Source organism: Pseudophryne corroboree, chromosome 2 (genome assembly GCF_028390025.1).
Source record: "Pseudophryne corroboree isolate aPseCor3 chromosome 2, aPseCor3.hap2, whole genome shotgun sequence".
Lineage (NCBI taxonomy): Eukaryota > Metazoa > Chordata > Amphibia > Anura > Myobatrachidae > Pseudophryne > Pseudophryne corroboree.
The window spans coordinates 641,178,655-641,200,124 of NC_086445.1; the positions used below are offsets into that span (position 1 = coordinate 641,178,655).

Consider the following 21,470-nt stretch of genomic DNA (forward strand, 5'->3'; position numbering starts at 1 on the left):
CTTAAAATTGCGACCGACGTACGCGCAATATTGCGATTACAAACGAGTTAGCAGTTTCTGAGTAGCTTCAGACTTACTCTGCCTGTGCGATCAGTTCAGTGCTTTTCGTTCCTGGCTGACGTCATAAACACACCCAGCGTTCGCCCAGGCACTCCCACCGTTTCTCCGGCCACTCCTGCGTTTTTTCCGGAAACGGTAGCGTTTCCAGCCACACGCCCCTAAAACGCCGTGCATCCGCCCAGTAACACCCATTTCCTGTCAATCACAATGCGAACGTCGGAGCGATGAAAATGCCGTGAGTAAACTTACTTTCTTCATAGTAAAGTTACTTGGCGCAGTCGCAGTGCGAACATTGCGCATGCGCACTAAGAGAATTCTCACTGCGATGCGATGAAAAACTCCGAGCGAACAACTCGGAATGAGGGCCATAAGCCATATCACACAATATAACTGAATTATGTATGCGGTTATTATTTAACAATCTCACCTGTTCCTGTGTAATAACATGTTTTATGCATCTTCCCAGAAAATAGCTCTAATCCGACAATTGCATAAATAATAATCATAAAAAGAACCAGAAGAGCTATATGCAGAAGAGGAACCATGGCTTTAATTATGGAATTTAGCACCACTTGGAGGCCTAGAGAAGAAGTACACAATCATTAGCAGATGAAAATGCTTATATGCTATTAGTTTCTATAGTTTCTACATGTAATGGCACATGATGCTCCCTGTTAAACACATTGAGTTTGCACCAATGTACCTCTACGGCCCGCCCCAGCACACAATAAGATTTGCACTTTATAAACACCCTTGCAATAGAATAACATTTTAATTGTTCTTCTAAAATACTACCCAGTTTAGCCTTTTTACTTCCTTTAAATACTTTTGTGAGACGAAGGGGTATATTCAATTACAGTCGGATCCTCTCCGACGGAGAGGATCCAACACGTCAGTATTCAGTATCGGGCCGTTTCCTCCCGTTTCTCCTCCAATTCTGACCATTTGTTTCCGCCTTCTCTTATGGGCGAAAATGAATGGTCGAAGATGGACCGTTTTTCGACCGCAGCGGGGTCGAAAACACATGGTTTCTGCTCATCCATGTGTTTTTCAACTTGTTCGGTATTTTCGACAGGGCGAAAAACAAGACTTCAATTAAATATTGAAGTGTCGGAAAGTTCCGATTATCGGCAGAGAGGGCCGTCTATCCGCGCTGTTGTAACTTCCGACTGTAATTGAATATACCCCTAAAGGGGGAATTTAATTAGCTGCCTGAATTTACAGTGGAAAATTGACCCTGCCAGGGCTATTCACTTGTCCCCAAAGCCAGAACTGGTCTTGTATTTTTTTTCACTAACCTGATCTACAATAACAAACTGTTGCATGGCTGTAATATATCTCCGGAGAGTGGCTTTCATTTTCACATGTCCATAAACATATATGTATAAAATCTGATTGGCCAGCACTCCCATTCATTAAGCTGTTGCCATGGTGCCTGATGCTTGTGTAGGTCATATAATAACGAAGATCGACACATAGTGGTCTTGTATAAACAATTACTTGAACAGCATAGCTTGCAACATTTCAGACCTTTATTAGTCCATCTTCAGGCAGTACAGTACATACACACAAACAATACAAAAGATATCACCTTATCTCTCCTCCGGGTCCCGCCAACAGACGTCGGGCTGATACACGTCTCCATCCTCCAGACCGGAAGTGAGGAACAAGGAAGTATCCCTGCCTCTGCCCAGTGAGTTGGTTGCCATGACAATCCAACGCCTGCAGCAAAGCCAGTACACATACTTTATACACCACAATACATTACCAATATGGGCAATGTCACACAACAGTGAACATAACAAATAAAGAATACACGGGTCTATTTACTAAGCTTTGGATGGAGATAAAGTGGACGGAGATAAAGCACCAGCCAATCAGCTCCTACTGTAACTGCCATGTCACAGGCTGAGTTTGAAAAATGCCAGTAAGGAGCTGGTTGGCTGGTACTTTATTTCTGTCCACTTAATCTCCATCTAAGGCTTAGTAAATACATAGAGTATTATATGTAAACATGCCTTCCATTAAAAAGGTAGAGACAATAAATATGCTGTATCTATAAAGGATCTACAGAAAGGGAACTAAAGAATTAGCCATGCTCCATATCTTGATCATTAGGAAACAGAAACATATCATAAGAACACAATAAGATTCAGTTGCTCATTTAACCCTAGCTGTCTCACAGCGTCCAATATATAGATCCACTTGGACTCCAAGCGTAGCAACTTCCTCTGTCACCTCTCCTACAATCATCAGATACATGATCAATTATCATATATGTAAAATTTGAAATGCTGTGATGGAATTCTGCATAATGCCTTTCAATAGGTTGTTCTGACACCTTTCCGCCAAGTGAAGCTCTAATTGCGGATCTGTGTAGGGCCATCCACTCCTTAAAGTAGCGCATGGTCTTACCAACATAGCACATGCCGCATGGACATTTCACCAAATATATTACATAGGAACTTGAACAGGTAAATGGATCTCTGATTTCATGTGTTACATTTGCATATACTGTACAATCCTTAATGTTCTTGCACTGTTTGTAGCATTGCAGTATCCTCAAGTGCTTCAACTTCTGAGTTCTTTATCATTTTGTATGATGGGCCACAGAGATCTGGAAATACTCCTAATGCTATTATGCTGTTATATCTTTGCACCCAGTGTATTTTGTCCTGGTGCATCAACCTTTCCCCTCGCCATGCGAAGAGCCTCATCTGTATATCCACATTGCTTACACTTTTCAGATAGTGTATTCAAACTCACATCTAGATCCTACTCACTACTGCTGATTCTCTTTGCCCGCAACAATTGCAAGAAAGGGAGGCTCTTAATGGTGGCTTGGGGATAATAGCTGTCAGCCCTTAACAGGGTATTCCTGTCCGTTGGTTTTGTATATATTCTTGTCAGGATCTTATTGCCACAGATGTTAATTTTGACATCCAGATAGGATATCTCCCCAAGGCTTAGATTAAATGTGAACGTAGTAGGACTTTCACAGTTGTTAATGTCCTCCATCATCTTATGAAATTCATCATAGTTACTTCTCCATATTCTCCATAGGAGAAGCACATAGTTTACTGTATATACCTCTTTTACAAGATTATCTTGTCCCTGACATGACTACGAAATAAGAGATCCTGTTGTACATGGGCCATATAAGTATTTACATATGTTGGAGGCACATGTGAACCCATAGCATCCTTATCGCTGCAAATACAGCATTCACGCTATCCCAAAATGTGTAAGCCTGTGCGTACGCATCGCAGGATAGATGAGGCTCGCTACATCTTTATGATAATCAATCACATACCTGACGATCGCAGGAGGGTTGACAGACACAGGAAGTTGCTATGCTTAGAGTCCAAGTGGATCTATCTTTTGGAAGCCGTGAGATCACAAGGGTTAAATGAGCAACTGAATCTTTGCGTGTTTCTGTGATCTGATTTCATCCCCAATGATCAAGATATGGAGCATGGCATATTCTCTAGTTCCTTCTCTGTAGATCCTTTGTATATACAGCAAATTTATTGTCTCTGTATCCACAAAGAATCTACCAGTAGGGAGGAGGATCTAGATTTGAGCTTGAAGACACTATCTGAAATTATTAAGCAACATACATATACAGATGAGGTTCATCTCATGGTGAGGAGAAAAGTTGATGCCATCCCAATATCCAAAACATTGAAGCAGAAGATAAAAAGCCAACACAGGTGTAAAGATATAACACAGCACATACAGTGGGGCAAAAAAATATTTGGACAGCCACCGATTGTGCAAGTTGACCCACTTAAAAAGATGAGAGAGGTCTGTAATTTCCATCATAGGTACACTTCAACTGTGAGAGACAGAATTTGAAAAAAAAAAAAACCCAGGAAATCACATTGTATGATATTTAAACAATGTATTTGTATATTCTTGCGGAATATAAATATTTGGACAATCAAAAAGTTTAACTCAATACTTTGTATTATAACCTCGGTTGGCAATTACAGAGGTCAAACGTTTCCTGTAGTTCTTGACCAGGTTTGCACACACTCTAGCAGGTATTTTGGCCCACTCTTCCATGCAGATCACCTCTAGATCTGTCATGTTTTGGTGCTGTCGCCGGGCAACACGGACTTTCAACTCCCTCCACAGATTTTCTATTGGGTTGAGGTCTAGAGACTGGCTAGGCCACTCAAGGGCCTTGAAATGCTTCTTACGGAGCCACTCCTTAGTCACGATACATGGCCCCATTCATCCTCTCCTTAATACGGATCAGTCGTCCTGTTCCCTTTGCAGAAAAGCAGCCCCAAAGCATGATGTTTCCACCCCCATGCTTCACAGTGGGTATGGTGTTCTTGGGATGCCATTCATAATTCTTCTCCCTCCAAACACGGCGAGTGGAGTTTATACCAAAAAGTTTGATTTTGCTCTCATCTGACCACATTACATTCTCCCAATCCTCCTCTGGATCATCCAGATGGTCACTGGCAAACTTTAGACGGGCCTGGACATGTGCTGGCTTAAGCAGGGGCACCTTTCGGGCGCTGCAGGATTTCAATCCATGATGACGTAGTGTGTTACTAATCGTAACCTTTGTGACTGTGGTCCCAGCTCTCTTGAGGTCATTGACCAGGTCCCCCCGTGTAGTTCTGGACTGATTCCTCACCGTTCTCATGATCATTGATACTCCACGAGGTGAGATCTTGCATGGAGCCCCAGGTCGAGGGAGATTGTCAGTGATCTTGTATTTCTTCCATTAAATTTAGCACATCTACGATCATTTACTCTGACATGCGGATGTACGCCCAGCACAGGGCTAGTCCGCCCCGCATGTCAGGCCCTGCCCCCTCCCCGCACAGGTACAAATGCATTGCACAGCAGTGATGCTTTTGTTCCTAGCAAGTAGCACCCTACCTGCGCAGCTCCTTCGTGCTGGCAGGGAGCTACCTGCCACGTTATGTGTCGCAGCTGCTGCGTGTGACATCACGCAACCACCGCAGCCCACCCCCCCAGTGGTCCGGACATGCCTCCATTGTCCGGACCGCACCCCACCAATGTCTTTCTAATGCCATTGGCACGCCCCCTCCCGCCCTGCGACCGCCTCTGCCTGTCGATCAGGCAAAGACGATCACAGCCAGTGAGATGCTGATAGGATCTCACTGGGCTCCCGGGGTGCGCACGCGCAGTGCGGCCACTGCACGTGCACACTCCACAAAGTAATTCAGACTGCGTTCACTGCCGTTGTAGCGATCCAGTCTGAATTACCCCCATAGATCCGCAATTAGCGCTGCACTTGGCGGAAAGGTGTCAGAACAACCTATTGCAAGGCATTATGCAGAATTCCATCAACAGCATTTCCAATTTTACACATATGATAATCAATCATGTACCTGATGATCGTAGAAGGGGTGACAGACACAGGAAGTTGCTACGCTTGGAGTCCAAGTGGATCTATATTGGACGCTGTGAGATCACAAGGGTTAAATGAGCAGCTAAATCTTAGCGTGTTGTTCCTGTGATCTGTTTGTGTCTCCTAATGGTCAAGATATGGAGCGTGGTTAATTCTCTAGTTCCCTCTCTGTAGAGCCTTTGTAGACACAGCATATTTGTCTCTACCTTTTAAATGGACAGTATGTTTGCATAAAATTATTCTTTATTATTTATTTGTTATGTTCTTTGTTCTGTGACATTGCCCATATTAGTAATGTATAGCTCTAGAGATAGCTATTCATGAAGCAGTGAAAAGAGTGGAGAAGTGAGCCTGTGGAGAAGTTGCTCATGGCAACTAATCCTTTTTCACTGCTTCATGAATAGACCCCTGGGGATGTGCAATATTGTTCTTCTTTATTATTAGGCATTATTGTGGTGTATAAAGTTTGTGTACCGGCTCAGCTGCAGGCATCGGGTTGACATGGCAACCAACTCACTGGACATAGGCAGGGAGACTTCCTTGTTCCTCAGATTTGGTCTGGAGAAAGGAGACGAGTGGCAGCCAGGCATCTGTCAATGAGGGTTCTGTACTGTCTGAAAACAGGCTAAGGAAGGCCCGAAACATTGCCAGCTAAATTATGCTGTTCGAGTGATTGTTTACACAAGACCACTGAGTGCCAATATCCATTATTTTATATATATATATATATATATATATATATATATACATATAATTTCTTTGAAAGTCCGCACTCACATCAGAAAAATCCATATATAGGGGTGCTCCTCAAAAAACCCCAAAGAGAGTTTCACATATACCAGGTATCCGAGACCAAAGAGATCTCAAAAGAGGGCACTCACCAGTCCAATAAATTAAAAGGCTTTAATTAGTTCACCGCAGTCATCAATAAATAGTCGACGTTTCGACCTATAAGGTCTTTTTCAAGACAGTCACCGCAGACATCCAGTCAGCATGCCAGCTAACAGCATACTGACTATGCATACCGGGTCCCCTTATATAGCAACACAGCAAACATTAATTAGACAATCATCAATAATCAATGACCACACCTGACAATGCTGGCGCCCCAACACTGCATAAAGTATATCACAAGATAACACTAACACAAAGGTCTGTTACACCATACATATCAGCAGGTTCAATTATACACACCTGTTCCTAACCACCATCAGCCGGGGACGCACAGTGCACACCCGGAAATACCAGAAGTGCATCATATGCGTTCCACCGGCTCACTACAAATAACAACAACGTAGGACACAAAATCTAAACGTTCACAGATGCATATAATACATACCCACCAACTCACCAGATGCACTATACAGTGCATCTACAAATGATGCTGCAGTATATTTCACCTAATGTTGAAGACGCAAAAGCGCAGTATATACACCCAGAAGCACCCGGAAGTGCTTCTATTACACTTCACCAGCTAATGAGACACATCCTGTCATCCTCGTGGAACGCAAACCCGGAAGTGCCGGAAGCGCATCACATGCGCTCCACACGTACAGCGGGCTGCGTTCCACTATATAGTTATAATAAACCATCAATGCCATAAATCTCAGCCTAGCCAATGTCATTGCTTCATGTAGACAAAACACCTATATATCATAGTTATCTAGTATTTTAAACAAATAGAATCTATTTAAAGCTCAATATTAACCATATAGGTGGAGGTAGATGAGAGAATGTAAGGCACTCCACTCCAATACAGCGACTATATGGAGCGCTCAACACAAAAGGTACCAGACAAGTGTATATACAGCAGGTGGATCACTCTACATGTTACATAGACGTATATTAAATATATTTATAAAAATATTCTAAGACTGCTATAGAAGAGGACCCGGCAGGAAACTGGACTATCCAATGAAAAAAATCTAGAACAATATAAAGATAGCCTACACTATCAACACTTAACACTAAACATATAAGATATACACATAACACATAACACTTGTTGTGCCTCTCATAAAGAGGAGAATCAAACTATGATTCTCGTTCACCAACTAATGAATGAAAATATTTAGAGGATTGTGTTCATTAAGGCCACGTGGGGCAATGGTGTCAAGCCTGTAGATCCAACGAGCTTCACATTTCTTTAAAGAAAGTACCCGGTCGCCGCCCCTCAGGGAGAGAGAGAGAGAGAGAGAGAGAGAGTATTCAGCTGGAGTTAAAGAAGAACCTTCAGGAGAGAAACCCTAAGGGATCTTCAGAGGATGTCACAGCATTACAGTGGAGTACCATATTGAATAAGAGGAAGGTCTACAGATATACAGTATATATTTGTTATGAGCTCTTGCGATTGCTTATGTTTTACAAGTGATCATATCGCCAATTTCACAAAGGAATTGGTAAAACTTACTGGGCACTCCAGACACCAAACGAAGGGGTCTTAAGACACGAAAAGCTCTCAGCGCCTTGACGTTAAATCCGGATCCACCTCCTGCGGTAGTTATTCCTTGAAGTTTATTAATTTGCTCCAGGACCACTGAGAAAACTCTGTAATAGAATATTTTGTTTAATATTACATGAGAAACAATGCAACATAAAACATACATATTTTTTCTGTAAATTTTTGCCAACATGGTTGTTATTGGATCCAAACATACAGGAGTAATAGAATTTATTAAATATGCCTTATTCACCAAGTTATATATGCCAGTGCAGGTTGCACAAGACTGTTCAGATACTGCGTCAACTGCTCCTTAATTACATATTAATAGGGTCATCAGACGCAATTCAAAACCACAGGCTTGATTCTGGGCTGAAGCTTAAATGTTTTGATCAAAACATGAACACAGTCTTCATTCTTTCGTTTTCAGTGTATAACCCTCCTGGACCTACCCGCCCACCTAATAGTGGGTGGAGTGTCAGGGCTGAAACTAGGATTCCTGTCACCCCGGGCAAGGCAGTAATTTGGCAAACCTTTCCCCCCTCTCCCCCCCCCAAAAAAAAAGAAAGAAGCTGAAACATATATATATATATATATATATATATATCTATCTCGAAGCAGGAATGTATATGCCATTGTAAACTACTGACACTGTTACAAAGGTATCTAATGAATAATCAAATTATGACTTAAGAACTTACCATTTACATTAATTTTAGTTGCATGACATATGAAAAGAAAAAAATGTTTAGAAGAATAAACTTTCTTTCTTGTTGAAAGGGGTAAAGACAACAATGGTTATATAATCTTTATTTGAATTATAATTATATTGTCCTTGTTAGTCTATGGTTGATCTTATACTTTTCACTAACATTATTGAATGAACACAATTGGAAGAATCTAAGTTTTCATACATACTGTATATGTACATATCCTTACCCTACAGAAACAATGGTGAAGTCAAGAATATTCCATCCATTGCGGAGATAAGCATCCGTGTGTAATATGAAGCCATAAGCTACAATCTTCAAAAATGCTTCAATTGTGAAAATAAACAGGAAGATGTACTCAACCTTCTCCTATAAATTAGAACAATAGAAGGTCAACATATTTGCAAACTATTTCATACTTGACTTAAACGTTTAGGTTAATTTGAAACAGATATTCTAATTTTAAAGGGGTTCTCCAGGTTAGTTTTTTTCCCTAATAGAACTCACTTGATAATTTTAGGCAGGTACTGTAATGATAACCTTTCAGTAAAGGTGGCTATACAGTACTCATCACAATTATCTTCAGGGGACATATCTGTCCCAAGGAAATATGAGTCAGTAAATTGTTGTATGTGGTGTCTTTAAATTAGTTATTTACTTTTCTGTTCTTCTAATGGAACATTTTTGTAATTGTAGATTCTATAAAAAAACACTTTACTAACAGATATAATACAGCACTAAGGCCCAAATGTATTAAGCCTTAAAAAGTGATGGAGTGGAGACAGATAATACGGGGAATTCAAATGTTTGAAAAGTCAGTTGGGTGTCTGCTTTTTTCCTATCTAATAGACCAGCCAATCAGCTTCCTAGCTGCCATGTCACAGGCTGTGTTTCAAAAATGACAGGAACTTATTGGCTGGTCATTTGTCACTCTTTCTCACTATCCATTTTATCACTTTTTAAGGCTTAATATTTCAGCCTAATTGATTTGTGCTCTAGTCTTGGCTCTAAGAGATGGACGCAAATGCAATTGCAAGTGGGATTTTTTTTCGACTTTGCTACTGCTGATATCAGCAAGTGAAGTTGCCATTCAGACATGAAAAGAGACGTTCACCTGAAGCTATTACAACTGATTCGCAATTGTGTACACATTTTTGAGCTACAGGCAAGAACAAGGAACTTCAGGCTTAAGGGTAGCCCTATGGATATGTAGACTGGACATGGAAGTAGGGACGCAGGCACCATGTTTTTGTACATAAGAGCTCACAGCTGATGGCTGAAGAAAACCATTGTTCTTTTGCCATATTGAGTGGACGAATATAAGAGAGACAGCGCCTTCTGGGCCCTTTCTGTTTAATGTTTGTTTGTTTGTTTGTTTGTTTTACTATTATACTGTATATGAGCAACAGTCTTTGGTGCAATTTTTAAGCATTTATTTATTTTTTGATGGCAAAAACACGCCCCAAAAGCAGCCATGACATGCCTGCATTTTTCCAACTACCCCACGTTAACTCCCCTAAACAGTCACTTCCTATCAATCACTGTGCGGTTAAAACCTCACTTGGATAATTGCTCTGTTGACTGGAACATCGGCATTGCGCCATCTCTGAATCAGACACTCTGTAATAACCTATGAAAGAGTTTCCTGATTCTGAATTTCCAGCTAGAATGAGTATATTGTGCTATGCTATTCTCAGTTATAATATAATATAATGTGCATTCACAGTAGAACATATAAATATATTATGTGGGTTTGAGAAAACTGTAGGGAAGACATGAGCTCTGCCAAAGGCTACAAATTAAAGTGCTAAGGAGCAATTATTACGCTAAGTAGCATATCCAATTATCCTCAGGATTTCAAAGAAAGTGTTAATTAAGGGCAGTTCCATGAAAATATTAACATAGGGCCAGATTCAGGTACGAAAGCTCTTGACAGACGTAAACGCAAAATTCCAGGAGGGTGTTTTCCCTCTATTCACGTGTGTATATACCTGCATCTATATACAGACGATACACACACATATATATATATATGTTCCACTATTCCCGGCTCTCCCAATACAGAATAACAAGCAGCGGGTGCCCCCACAGAAATGTCAGTACTGGATCCGGAGGTGCGCCACTCCTGGCGGCTTGGAGAAGAAGTCACTCATAGCAGCATGGTTACAACGTTTCAATGACTTTATTATGTCATTTTCATCAGGTATCATATATTATATACTGTATATACTGTACACACACAAACTGTAGTGCATAGAACACACACACTTGCTTGCTGAGGGAAGAGACTGCTGCATGATGACTTTGATGGGTGCTCGATTCTAGGCCAAGCACTACATCATTAGGCCACGCCTCTTTGTGGCAGTTGGGTGTGTTTGTGGGTATGTTGGGAGGAGCCAAATATGACACAATCTATGATAATCACATCATATTGGCTCTGCATACCACTGTTAGAGGGTGGGGCTTTGATCATGTGACACAGGACTTCTCAAAATACAATTGATCCATCAGGGGGGTTCTGGGTTCTCATAAGCCCCTACCACCTGTGTGCACCACTGCTTTACGCATGCATCAGACCGGTACTTGCAACGTACTGTAGATCGCACTGTGACATCAGTCTGATGCTATTTGGGGGTGAGGAAGGGGCGGCGACAGCTTCAGTTTCCCATAACAGAGGCATCCATTGTTGGGAGGGACAGGGCAAGTATCTTTGTGGGAGGACAGAGATTTCCTGGCCTCTTTGTAGTAGGTGCAGAAGCCAGCTTGTGTCACCCCTATGTGTTATGCAGCTGGCCAATGGTGTCGCAGATGATCCGATACTGTATAATAGGACGCAGCTCAGACCAGTAATGCATGCTGCAGGTGTGACGCCTCCTGCTGCATTAAAATACTAGATCTAAAGATGTAGCCATGATCCTCGTGGCTACATCTGTGCCGGATGAGCACTCACGGCGAGCTGCTGCATTTGTCTCTCTCATTCATGCAAATGGGACGCATGCGCGTCCCAGACGTGCACATGGTTGTGCCTAAAAAGGCGTGATCACGGCAAGATGTAGCCACGATGATTGTGGCTACATCTGTATCACTCCTGCTTCCATGTAAGCTGCAGTGATAGCTACTCTGTCCACATCTGAATTAGGCCCCTAGAACCTAAAACATAAAAGTCAACACAGGTACAAGATGTTGGTGTTAATAATCAGTTGAAGTGCTGTATTTGCTAATAAAGGTAAATCATTTTACTAAGGGCCTAATTCAGACCTGATCACTATGCTGCGTTTTCATACAGCAGGCGATCAGGTCTAAACTGCGCATATGTATGCACCGCAATGCGCAGGTGCGTCACATGGGTACAAAGCGGATCGCCGCTCAGCGATGGATTTGTGTGAAGGATCTGTTCACACAGGCATTCGCAAGAATATTGACCGGAAGAAGGCGTTTGTGGGTGTCAACTAACCATTTTCAGGGAGTGTTTGAAAAACACAGGCGTGTTTAAGCGTTTGCAGGGAGGGTTCCTGACGTCAATTCCGGTCCCAGACAGGCTGAAGTGTTCGCAGCGGCTGAGTAAGTCCTGGGCTATTCAGAGGCTGCACAAGATCTGTTTGTACAGCTCTACTACACATGCGTTCGCAAAGCGAAAATACACTCCCCTATTGGCGGCGATTATGGGAACGCAGAACTGCAAAAAACACCTAGAGAGCGAACAGGCCTGAATTAAGCCCTAGGTGCGGATTTTTAGAAGTGATGATGTTGCCCATAGCAACCAATCAGATTCTACCTATCATGTATCTAGTCCTTCTAGAACAGAGCTGGCCAAACCAGTCCTCGAGATCTACCAACAGTTCACATTTTCCAGACCACCTAGCTGGTGCACAGGTGTAGTCATTACTAATTAAGATGTGCTGCATTCATTCCTAACTGACAATTCTACAGATCCCTAGGAGGCCTGGAAAACATGAACCGTTGGTAGATCTCGAGGACCGGTTTGGCCAACCCTGTTCTAGAAGATGATAGGTAGAATATGATTGGTTGCAATGGGCAACATCTACATTTCTAAAAACCTGCTTTTAGTAAATATACTCCTTAGTGTTCACTGAATGAAAACAATATTATAGACAGGCTTTCATTCATGCATAAAGTAGTAAAAAGTGAAATGTGTTAACAGTTACGCAGCAAAACCATAAAACCAACCCCACCCGCGTCTCCCCTGGACCCCCTACCCCATCCGCGTCTCCCCCGCACCCGCCATTCCCCCAACCACAGCACCTACTAGGTGATTTATCAGGCCCTGTGTGCGCTGTTCACGCCGTTGCAAGGGGCTACAACCCCTTAACCATCGCACGCCCTTTGTCCGTGCAATATTTAACTACTCACACAATTAAGATTGGAGGTAATACTCCATATAATAAACGTATTGCACACCACAAGGGCCTGCAAGGGTTAAGGGGGAGTTGCCCCTTACGATGGTGTGAAGAGCGCCCGTAGGGCACAATGAATCACCTAGTTGTCAATAAATGTCAACATATTTCTGGTCAGTTCCAGAGGCTCAGTAATATTTTTGATTTGCACTTCTTCCATATATCAGAATCTATGAATGAATGTTTAAGTTAACTTTTCACAAGTATTCCTATTGAGCCATGTTGATACATTCCAAATTGTGTCATTTTATTCTTAAATATTTTTTCAAACATAGTAGGAAATACAGTAGTAGCAGTTGCATTAGTACAGTAGGTAGCAAACATATTGCAATCAGTACACTTTACATGCTCATTACCGCCTTGGTGATTCCATTATCACAGCATGGTGATTTGGTTACTTTATTAAGAAAATGTGCCCAGTTTACACAAATTATCATACTTTTACCAAATGTATGTAGATGTATCGCCAAGATGTCCCCATCTTGCAACAAAATTGTGCAAATCTAGAGTTAATTCTGGAAGCTGAATTTATCAATTTTATGTACACACACATAGTAATGTCTCTTGAATGGTGATTCCATTACCGACTTTGAAAGTACAGTAGGCTGATTTATCAAGGATAACTTACACAAGATAGCACTTAAGCTAGTTTGATACTATTTTATATGGGGTCTATTGTGGGTTATGATGATTTGTTCACATTAGTTGTGGCAGTTGAATGATGAATAGAGTTTATCACTGTAAAAACGTGTTTCCGTTACCAGTGGAATTGCTCTTAATATGTTATTATACGTTTTTATGTAGAAACAGTGACAATGGGGGTAATTCCAAGTTGATCGCAGCAGGATTTTTGATAGCAATTGGGCAAAACCATGTGCACTGCAGGGGAGGCAGATATAACATGTGCAGAAAGAGTTAGATTTGGGTGGGTTATTTTATTTCTGTGCAGGGTTAACACTGGCTGCTTTGTTTTTACACTGCAATTTAGATTGCAGATTGAACTCACCACACCCAAATCTAACTCTCTCTGCACATGTTATATCTGCTTCCCCTGCAGTGCACATGGGTGGTCATTCCGAGTTGTTCGCTCGGTAAATTTCTTTGCATCGCAGCGATTTTCCGCTTAGTGCGCATGCGCAATGTCCGCACTGCGACTGCGCCAAGTAAATTTGCTATGCAGTTAGGAATTTTACTCACGTTTTTTTCTTCGTTCTGGTGATCGTAATGTGATTGACAGGAAGTGGGTGTTTCTGGGCGGAAACTGGCCGTTTTATGGGAGTGTGCGAAAAAACGCTACCGTTTGTGGGAAAAACGCGGGAGTGGCTGGAGAAACGGAGGAGTGTCTGGGCGAACGCTGGGTGTGTTTGTGACGTCAAACCAGGAACGACAAGCACTGAACTGATCGCACTGGCAGAGTAAGTTTCGAGTTACTCAGAAACTGCACAGAGATGTCTTATCGCAATATTGCGAATCTTTCGTTTGCAATTTTAAGAAGCTAAGATTCACTCCCAGTAGGCGGCGGCTTAGCGTGTGCAAAGCTGCTAAAAGCAGCTTGCGAGCGAACAACTCGGAATGACCACCATGGTTTTGCCCAATTGCTAACAAAAATCCTGCTGCGATCAACTTGGAATTACCCCCAATATTCTAAGCTATTATATAACTATAGGCAGCATATTAATTTGTATTAATTAATACCTGTTTTAAGGGGTCCCATCCAATATTTCTAACAGCATTCAAACTAATTAGCAGTGTTTGTGTTGATTTATTGTCTGCTTGGGCATATTCACTTAGGTCCTGCATTCTAGCGCGTTACAAGGATATTTCCTTGCTGCCTCGGGAACTGCGAGGAGAAATCCGCAGTAAATGCAGTTGCTGGATTTTAACTATTTGGGAAAACCATACATTCCAGCACTTTACACTAAATCTATAGGTTGGCGCATGTTACTCATGTGTTTATTGCGCAGGGAAAGTGCAGAATCGACACTGTGGATAATTGGATATGGCCATTAGTGTTGTCATGTAGCCTTTAATATACTGTGAAATGAACAAGACATAAAAGAGGAGAACCCTTTATAAGCACAACATAATATACTACATTATCTTTCACTGGATCAGATGAAACAAAGAGGATCATTTTGAAGATTACTTATTACACTCTTGTCATGACCAAAATGTCACCTACAGTAACTTAGCATTTATTAGGCAGAAGGCTACTGAGCAGTTGCAATTTCAACGACTTCAGACGGGATGTGTTCGGCATCCCAGCGATGGGGATGCCGGCGTTTATGTGGCTGACGCTGGAATCCCAACACCACTCAGGAGACCAGCGCCGGAACACCAACAGCTGACATTCCGAAGATGAATATAGGGGTACAGGCTAGGACCCGGGGGGGGAAGGGCTCAGGTTAGGCACTAGGGGGGTTAGGGTTAGGCACTAGGGAGGTGGTTAGCCCCCGTGGGATAACTGTAGCTACCACCCGTGAAGGGTTAGCCATAGTCACCACCCCAGGAGTGTTAGGGTAGGGGACGAAAGAGGGGTAGAAAACTTACCCCATCCAGTGTCAGGATCGTCAGTTTCAGGATGCTGCTGTCGGTATTGTGACCGCCGGCATCCCGACCACAGGGATAACATACCCAACCCCTTCACAGTATGCAGTGTCAGACTAGGACAATAAAGATCCACCAGGAAAATGCAGTGGCCATCCGTTGGGTAGGTGTGGTCATCGACGGGAGAGGAGTGACACTTCCATATCATTATACAGTAGTTAGCATAATAAGACTCAAAGACATACGGTAGCATTATGCCAATTTAGTAAATACATTTTATCTGTGGTAGCATTAGTAGAATAGTCATAATCTGTTCCACATTTACTGTACTATCTATAATCTTTAGTGTAATAAATATAATTGGTGTCCCTTTAGTCTAACAATAATCTGTGCTCATTTATAATAACCTATACCCACTTTAGTCTAATGATAATATGTATCCTCTGTGTCTCCCACAGTCACTGACATTAACTCTGGGGTAGATGTATGAAAGGGCATTATGGAGGGGGTGGGGGTGGGGGGGGGAATTGGTATCCCCGACCTGGCCATCTGGGGATTGGGACTTTGCCCCAATACAACTGTATGAGGGCTAGCAGAGGTAGTCAGGCACACCAGAGACCAGACCAGCTGCAGCAGTATGTTTTGTGCTGTGAACTGTTTTGCTGTCAATATCCAATGTGGCTGTACATCAGCTGGGGGTGCCGACAGCTCTGCCGGGCCCTTGTACCGGGAGGGGGCATGGCCAACACAGGAAAATGTGAACAAGCCCCCTCCTTAGAAAGAGGGCACCAGTGTCAGATCCGGGTGGCACGGGTGGTCAGGTGCAAACCCCCCACACGTCTCGCAGGGAGAGAACTGACTGCTTCTGCAGCTGCCTCTCTCCCCAGCCCAGCAAACAGCAGCGTCAGTCAGTCCTCTCTCTTCCTGCCCAAAGTGCCGCTGTCTGCAACTTGGAAAGGGGAAACAGCAGGACCCGAGTCCCTGCTATTCCCTTCCAACAGGCCCAGGCCTGGGTAAAAAGTATCCGCTCCACAACCCCTCTTGGCGCCACTGACATCAGCAATACCCCTTTCACACTGCCAATGCCAGATCCCACCCGGGAATTGGAAACGGGTCCTTGCCGGGTGGGATCCGGCATTGGCCACTGCTGCAGGCTTCCGAGACCCGGCAATATGCCGGGCGGGTTGCCATAGCAGCGTGGGCGGATCCGGCGGCGGAAGCGGAGGTGGCGCTGGGAGATGAGATCATCTCCATGTAGCCTCTCCCTGCTGTAGTAAACGGGTCCCGGGACGCATTGACCCAGGAGCCCGTTTACTTTACACAGCCACTGGCCCGGTATTCAACCTGAGTATAACACTGCTTTATTCCCGGGTTGCTTTGCCGGGTCAGGTGACCCGGGATTTCGGCTATGCCCCTTTCACACCGCACGCTGACCCGTGTCGACCCGGCAATATGCCAGGTCGATACCGTGTTATTTGTGTGGTATGCAAGGGGTACTACAGAAGCTTATGTCAGTTCTAGGGACAGCAATTGTTTGACTAAATCATTCATAACTCACTGTATCTATGTATGAGATGTACAACTAACTATATTATTAATTATTGCAGTTTACATACTTGTCAAACAGATAATCTTAATAATTTACCTTCATGTTTGAACCTGGTTATATTGGTTTTCATATACATCATGGATACATAAAACAAAAATAGAAACTGAAAAATATTACCAAGACAGCATTGGTGGAGTTGGTGTCATCCTCTGGCATGGGCAGATAGATTGCTAGTGCCACACAATTTGCAAAAATGGTGAGGAGTATTATTACTTCAAATATTCTGGCATCCAGAAGTCAAAGGAAATAAGTTATTTAATACATGAATATAATTGTTTTTATGTAGAAACAGTTACAGTTTTAGCTATCATCAGTGGTGGATCCAGGAGGGGGGGGGGGGGGCACTCGGGCCCGTGCCCCCCTGTCATTTGTGGCCTCCGTCCCCCGGCGGTCCCCCTTCCCCCCGCTTGTGTCACTGAGACACGCTGCCGCTCAGTCCGGCTGCAGCGTGTCTCAGCTGTCAGGAGGAGAGAGCGGCTATGTCTAGCGGCATGTAGCGGACTTCAAACCAGCCGCCGGTTCGTGAGCCAATCAGAGCTCGCGGACCGGCAGCCAACCAGGAGCCGCCGGTCCGCGAGCTCTGATTGGCTCACGAACCGGCGGCTAGTTTGAAGTCCTACACACCGGCGCCAGACATAGCCGCGCTCTCCTCCTGACACCCTCAGAGCTGGGCGGAGAAGCAGCAGCAGCGGTAAGCAGCTGCAGCACTCTGTGGGGGCATTTGTATACCTGCTGTGGGGGCATTTGTATACCTGGCACTGTGGGGCATTTGTATACCTGGCACTGTGTGGCATTTGTATACCTGGCACTGTGGGGGCAATTGTTTAACTGGCACTGTGGGGGGATTTGTATACCTGACACTCTGGGGGCATTTTTGGATCTGGCACTGTAGGGGCATTTTTGGATCTGGCACCGTGGGGGCATTTGTGGATCTGGCACTGTGGGGGCAATTGTTTACCTGGCACTGTGGGGGCAATTGTTTACCTGGCACCGTGGGGGCATTTGTATACCTGGCACTGTGGGGGCAATTGTTTAACTGGCACTGTGGGGGCAATTGTTTAACTGGCACTGTGGGGGCATTTTTGGATCTGGCACTGTAGGGGCATTTTTGGATCTGGCACTGTGGGGCATTTGTATACCTGGCACTGTGGGGGCAATTGTTTACCTGGCACTGTGGGGGCAATTGTTTAACTGGCACTGTGGGAGCATTTGTATACCTGACACTGTGGGGGCATTTTTGGATCTGGCACTGTAGGGGCATTTTTGGATCTGGCACTGTAGGGGCATTTTTGGATCTGGCACTGTGGGGGAATTTGTGGATCTGGCACTGTGGGGGCATTTGTGGATCTGGCACTGTGGGTGCAGTTGTGGATTTGGCACTGCACTATTGGGGGCATATGTCTGTGTATCACGTCTCATTTTAATTGGCCATACCCATTTTTTTGGCACGCACGCCTCCGGCGCGCGCACACAGTACCTCTATGGGACACTCTCTGTCTGACCGGTCGCCGCAAAGCCCCGCCGGGAGTGCCCCATTCTAGTGAATGGGGCGCGTGCGTGTGATAGGCCCAGGCACAGACGGAACTCCATCTGTAATGTAAGGGGGCATAAGTCAGAACAAAAATATAGTGCTATGGATTGTTTGAGGTAGGGGGGCCCCAAATCGGTATTTCGCTTAGGGCCCCATGAGGTCTAAATCTGCCTCTGGCCGGTGCCGCACAGGGAAATGACGGACGCCCGCTGAGATTGTGCTACCAGCGGGCGCCCGTCTCTCCTCACCGAAAGCCGGAGGCAGGAGCTCCGGCTTCCGGCGCTGTCACTGTGCGGCGTGCGCTATGGGAGAGACGTCAGTCATGACGTCTCTCTCATAGTGCTGAGGAGAGGACGCCAAGAGAGGAAGACTGCAGCGGTCTGGAAGTGGGAGCGGGGCTCGGTAAGTATGATGTTTTTTTTCTTCCTTAGTGCAGCGGGGGCATCTACTGGGGGCAAACTACGGGGGGACATTACTACTGGGGGGGCATCAACAAGGGGCATTACTACTGGGGGCATTATTACTGGGGGGCATCTACTGGGGGCATTACTACTGGGGGGTCATCTATTGGGGGCATTACTAATGGGGGCGGCTACTGGGGGACATTTTTACTGGGGGGCAAACTACTGGGGGACATTATTACTGGTGGCATCTACTGGGTGTATTACAACTGGGGGCATTATTACTGGGGGGCATCTACTGGGGGCATTACTACTGGGGGGTCATCTATTGGGGGCAAACTCCTAGGGGGCATTATTACTGGGGGCAAACTACTGGAGGACATTATTACTGGGGGGCATCTACTGGGGGCAAACTACTGGGGGACATTATTACTGGGGGCCAACTACAAAGGGGCTAACTACTGGGGGCAAACTACAGGAGGGCATTACTACTGGCGGCGTAACTACAGGGGCATTACTGCTGGCGGCGTAACTACAGGGGCATTACTACTTGGGGGCTAAACTACAGGGGGCCAAACTACTGGGGGCATAACTACAAGGGGATAACTACAGGGGCCAAACTACTGGGGGCATTACTACTGGAGGCTAAACTACAAGGGGGCATAACTACAGGGGCTAAACTACAATGGGGCAAACTACAGGGGCGCATTACTACTGGTGGCTAAACTACAAGCAGGCAAACTACTGGGGGCATTACCACTGGGAGGCTAAACTAAAGGGGGGGTAAACTACTGGGGTCATAACTGCAGGGGCATTACCACTGGGGGCATAACTACTAGGGCGCTAAATGACTGCGGACATTACTACAGGCAACATTACTACTGGGAGCAATACGGGCATTGCATAAGGGGCACCACTACTATGGGGTCTATATAAGGGGCACTGCCAGTACAGTGGACATTGCATAATGAGCGCTACAACTGTGGGCATTGTATAAGAAGTGCCACCTCACATGCACCGAAGCCGCACGCAAATGTACTTGCCCCTTCCATGGTGCCCCCCCTATCATTTTCTTCTGAATCCGCTCCTGGCTATCATATATAACTATAGGCATCAAAATAATTTTTATTTAATTAATACCTGTTTAGGGGGTCCTATCCAATATTTATAACAGTATCCAAACTTACTTGTAGTATGCTATGTTGTCTTAATGGTGACCAAAGGAATAACAGATGTTATTATGGAGATCATTGATCCACATAAACAATATAAACAGTATTATTGTATGTTTAAAAAAGAGATGATTAAATCTGTACACAAGATGAGTTTCAAAAAAAAGGTTAGCGGCTTTACTCACAATACTACACTATATTTCTGGTAGTAGGGCCAGTCAGTGGCGTAACTACCGAGGGTGCAACTGCTATGGGGCCTGAGCTGCTTCCACGGACACTACTCTGTGGTGTAATGTGAATTGGTACTATTCTGTGGCCACGTCCCTATATACAGGTTGAGTATCCCATATACAAATATTCCAAAATACGGAATATTCCGAAATACGGAATTTTTAGAGTGAGAGTGAGATAGTGAAACCTTTGTTTTTTGATGGCTCAATGTAACAAACTTTGTTTAATACACAAAGTTATTAAAAATATTGTATTAAATGACCTTCAGGCTGTGTGTATAAGGTGTATATGAAACATAAATGAATTGTGTGATTGTACACAGACTTTGTTTAATGCACAAAGTTATTAAAAATATTGGCTAAAATGACCTTCAGGCTGTGTGTATAAGGTGTATATGAAACATAATTGCATTCTCTGCTTACTCTTAGGTCCCATCACCATGATATCTCATTATGGTATGCAAGTATTCCAAAATACGGAAAAATCCGATATCCAAAATACTTCTGGTCCCAAGCATTTTGGATAAGGGATACTCAACCTGTATTCTACTAAGGGTCGCCAAAATATATTTCTCTAACGTCCTAGTGGATGCTGGGGACTCCGTAAGGACCATGGGGAATAGACGGGCTCAGCAAGAGACTGGGCACTCTAAAGAAAGATTAGGTACTATCTGGTGTGCACTGGCTCCTCCCTCTATGCCCCTCCTCCAGACCTCAGTTAGAATCTGTGCCCGGCCAGAGCTGGGTGCTCCTAGTGGGCTCTCCTGAGCCTGCTAGTAAAAGAAAGTATTTGTTAGGTTTTTTATTTTCAGTGAGCTTCTGCTGGCAACAGACTCACTGCTACGAGGGACTGAGGGGAGAGAAGCAAACCTACCTGTCTACAGCTAGGTTGTGCTTCTTAGGCTACTGGACACCATTAGCTCCAGAGGGTTCGAACACAGGCATCTGTCCTCGATC

At 44.2% G+C, this 21,470-nt stretch overlaps 1 protein-coding gene across 2 annotated transcripts in view; it reads right to left on the reverse strand.

Moving 5' to 3' along the window:
- Positions 1 to 21,470, reverse strand: part of CACNA1S (calcium voltage-gated channel subunit alpha1 S) — a 515,698-nt gene that overhangs the window by 358,052 nt on the left and 136,176 nt on the right. For both annotated transcript variants that reach the window (XM_063954963.1, XM_063954964.1), the window contains 4 exons: positions 17,297 to 17,402; positions 8,838 to 8,977; positions 7,869 to 8,005; positions 488 to 640 (listed from right to left, as the gene is read on the reverse strand). In XM_063954963.1, the coding sequence (XP_063811033.1) occupies positions 488 to 640; positions 7,869 to 8,005; positions 8,838 to 8,977; positions 17,297 to 17,402 (536 nt within the window). The remainder of the gene's footprint in view (positions 1 to 487; positions 641 to 7,868; positions 8,006 to 8,837; positions 8,978 to 17,296; positions 17,403 to 21,470) is intronic.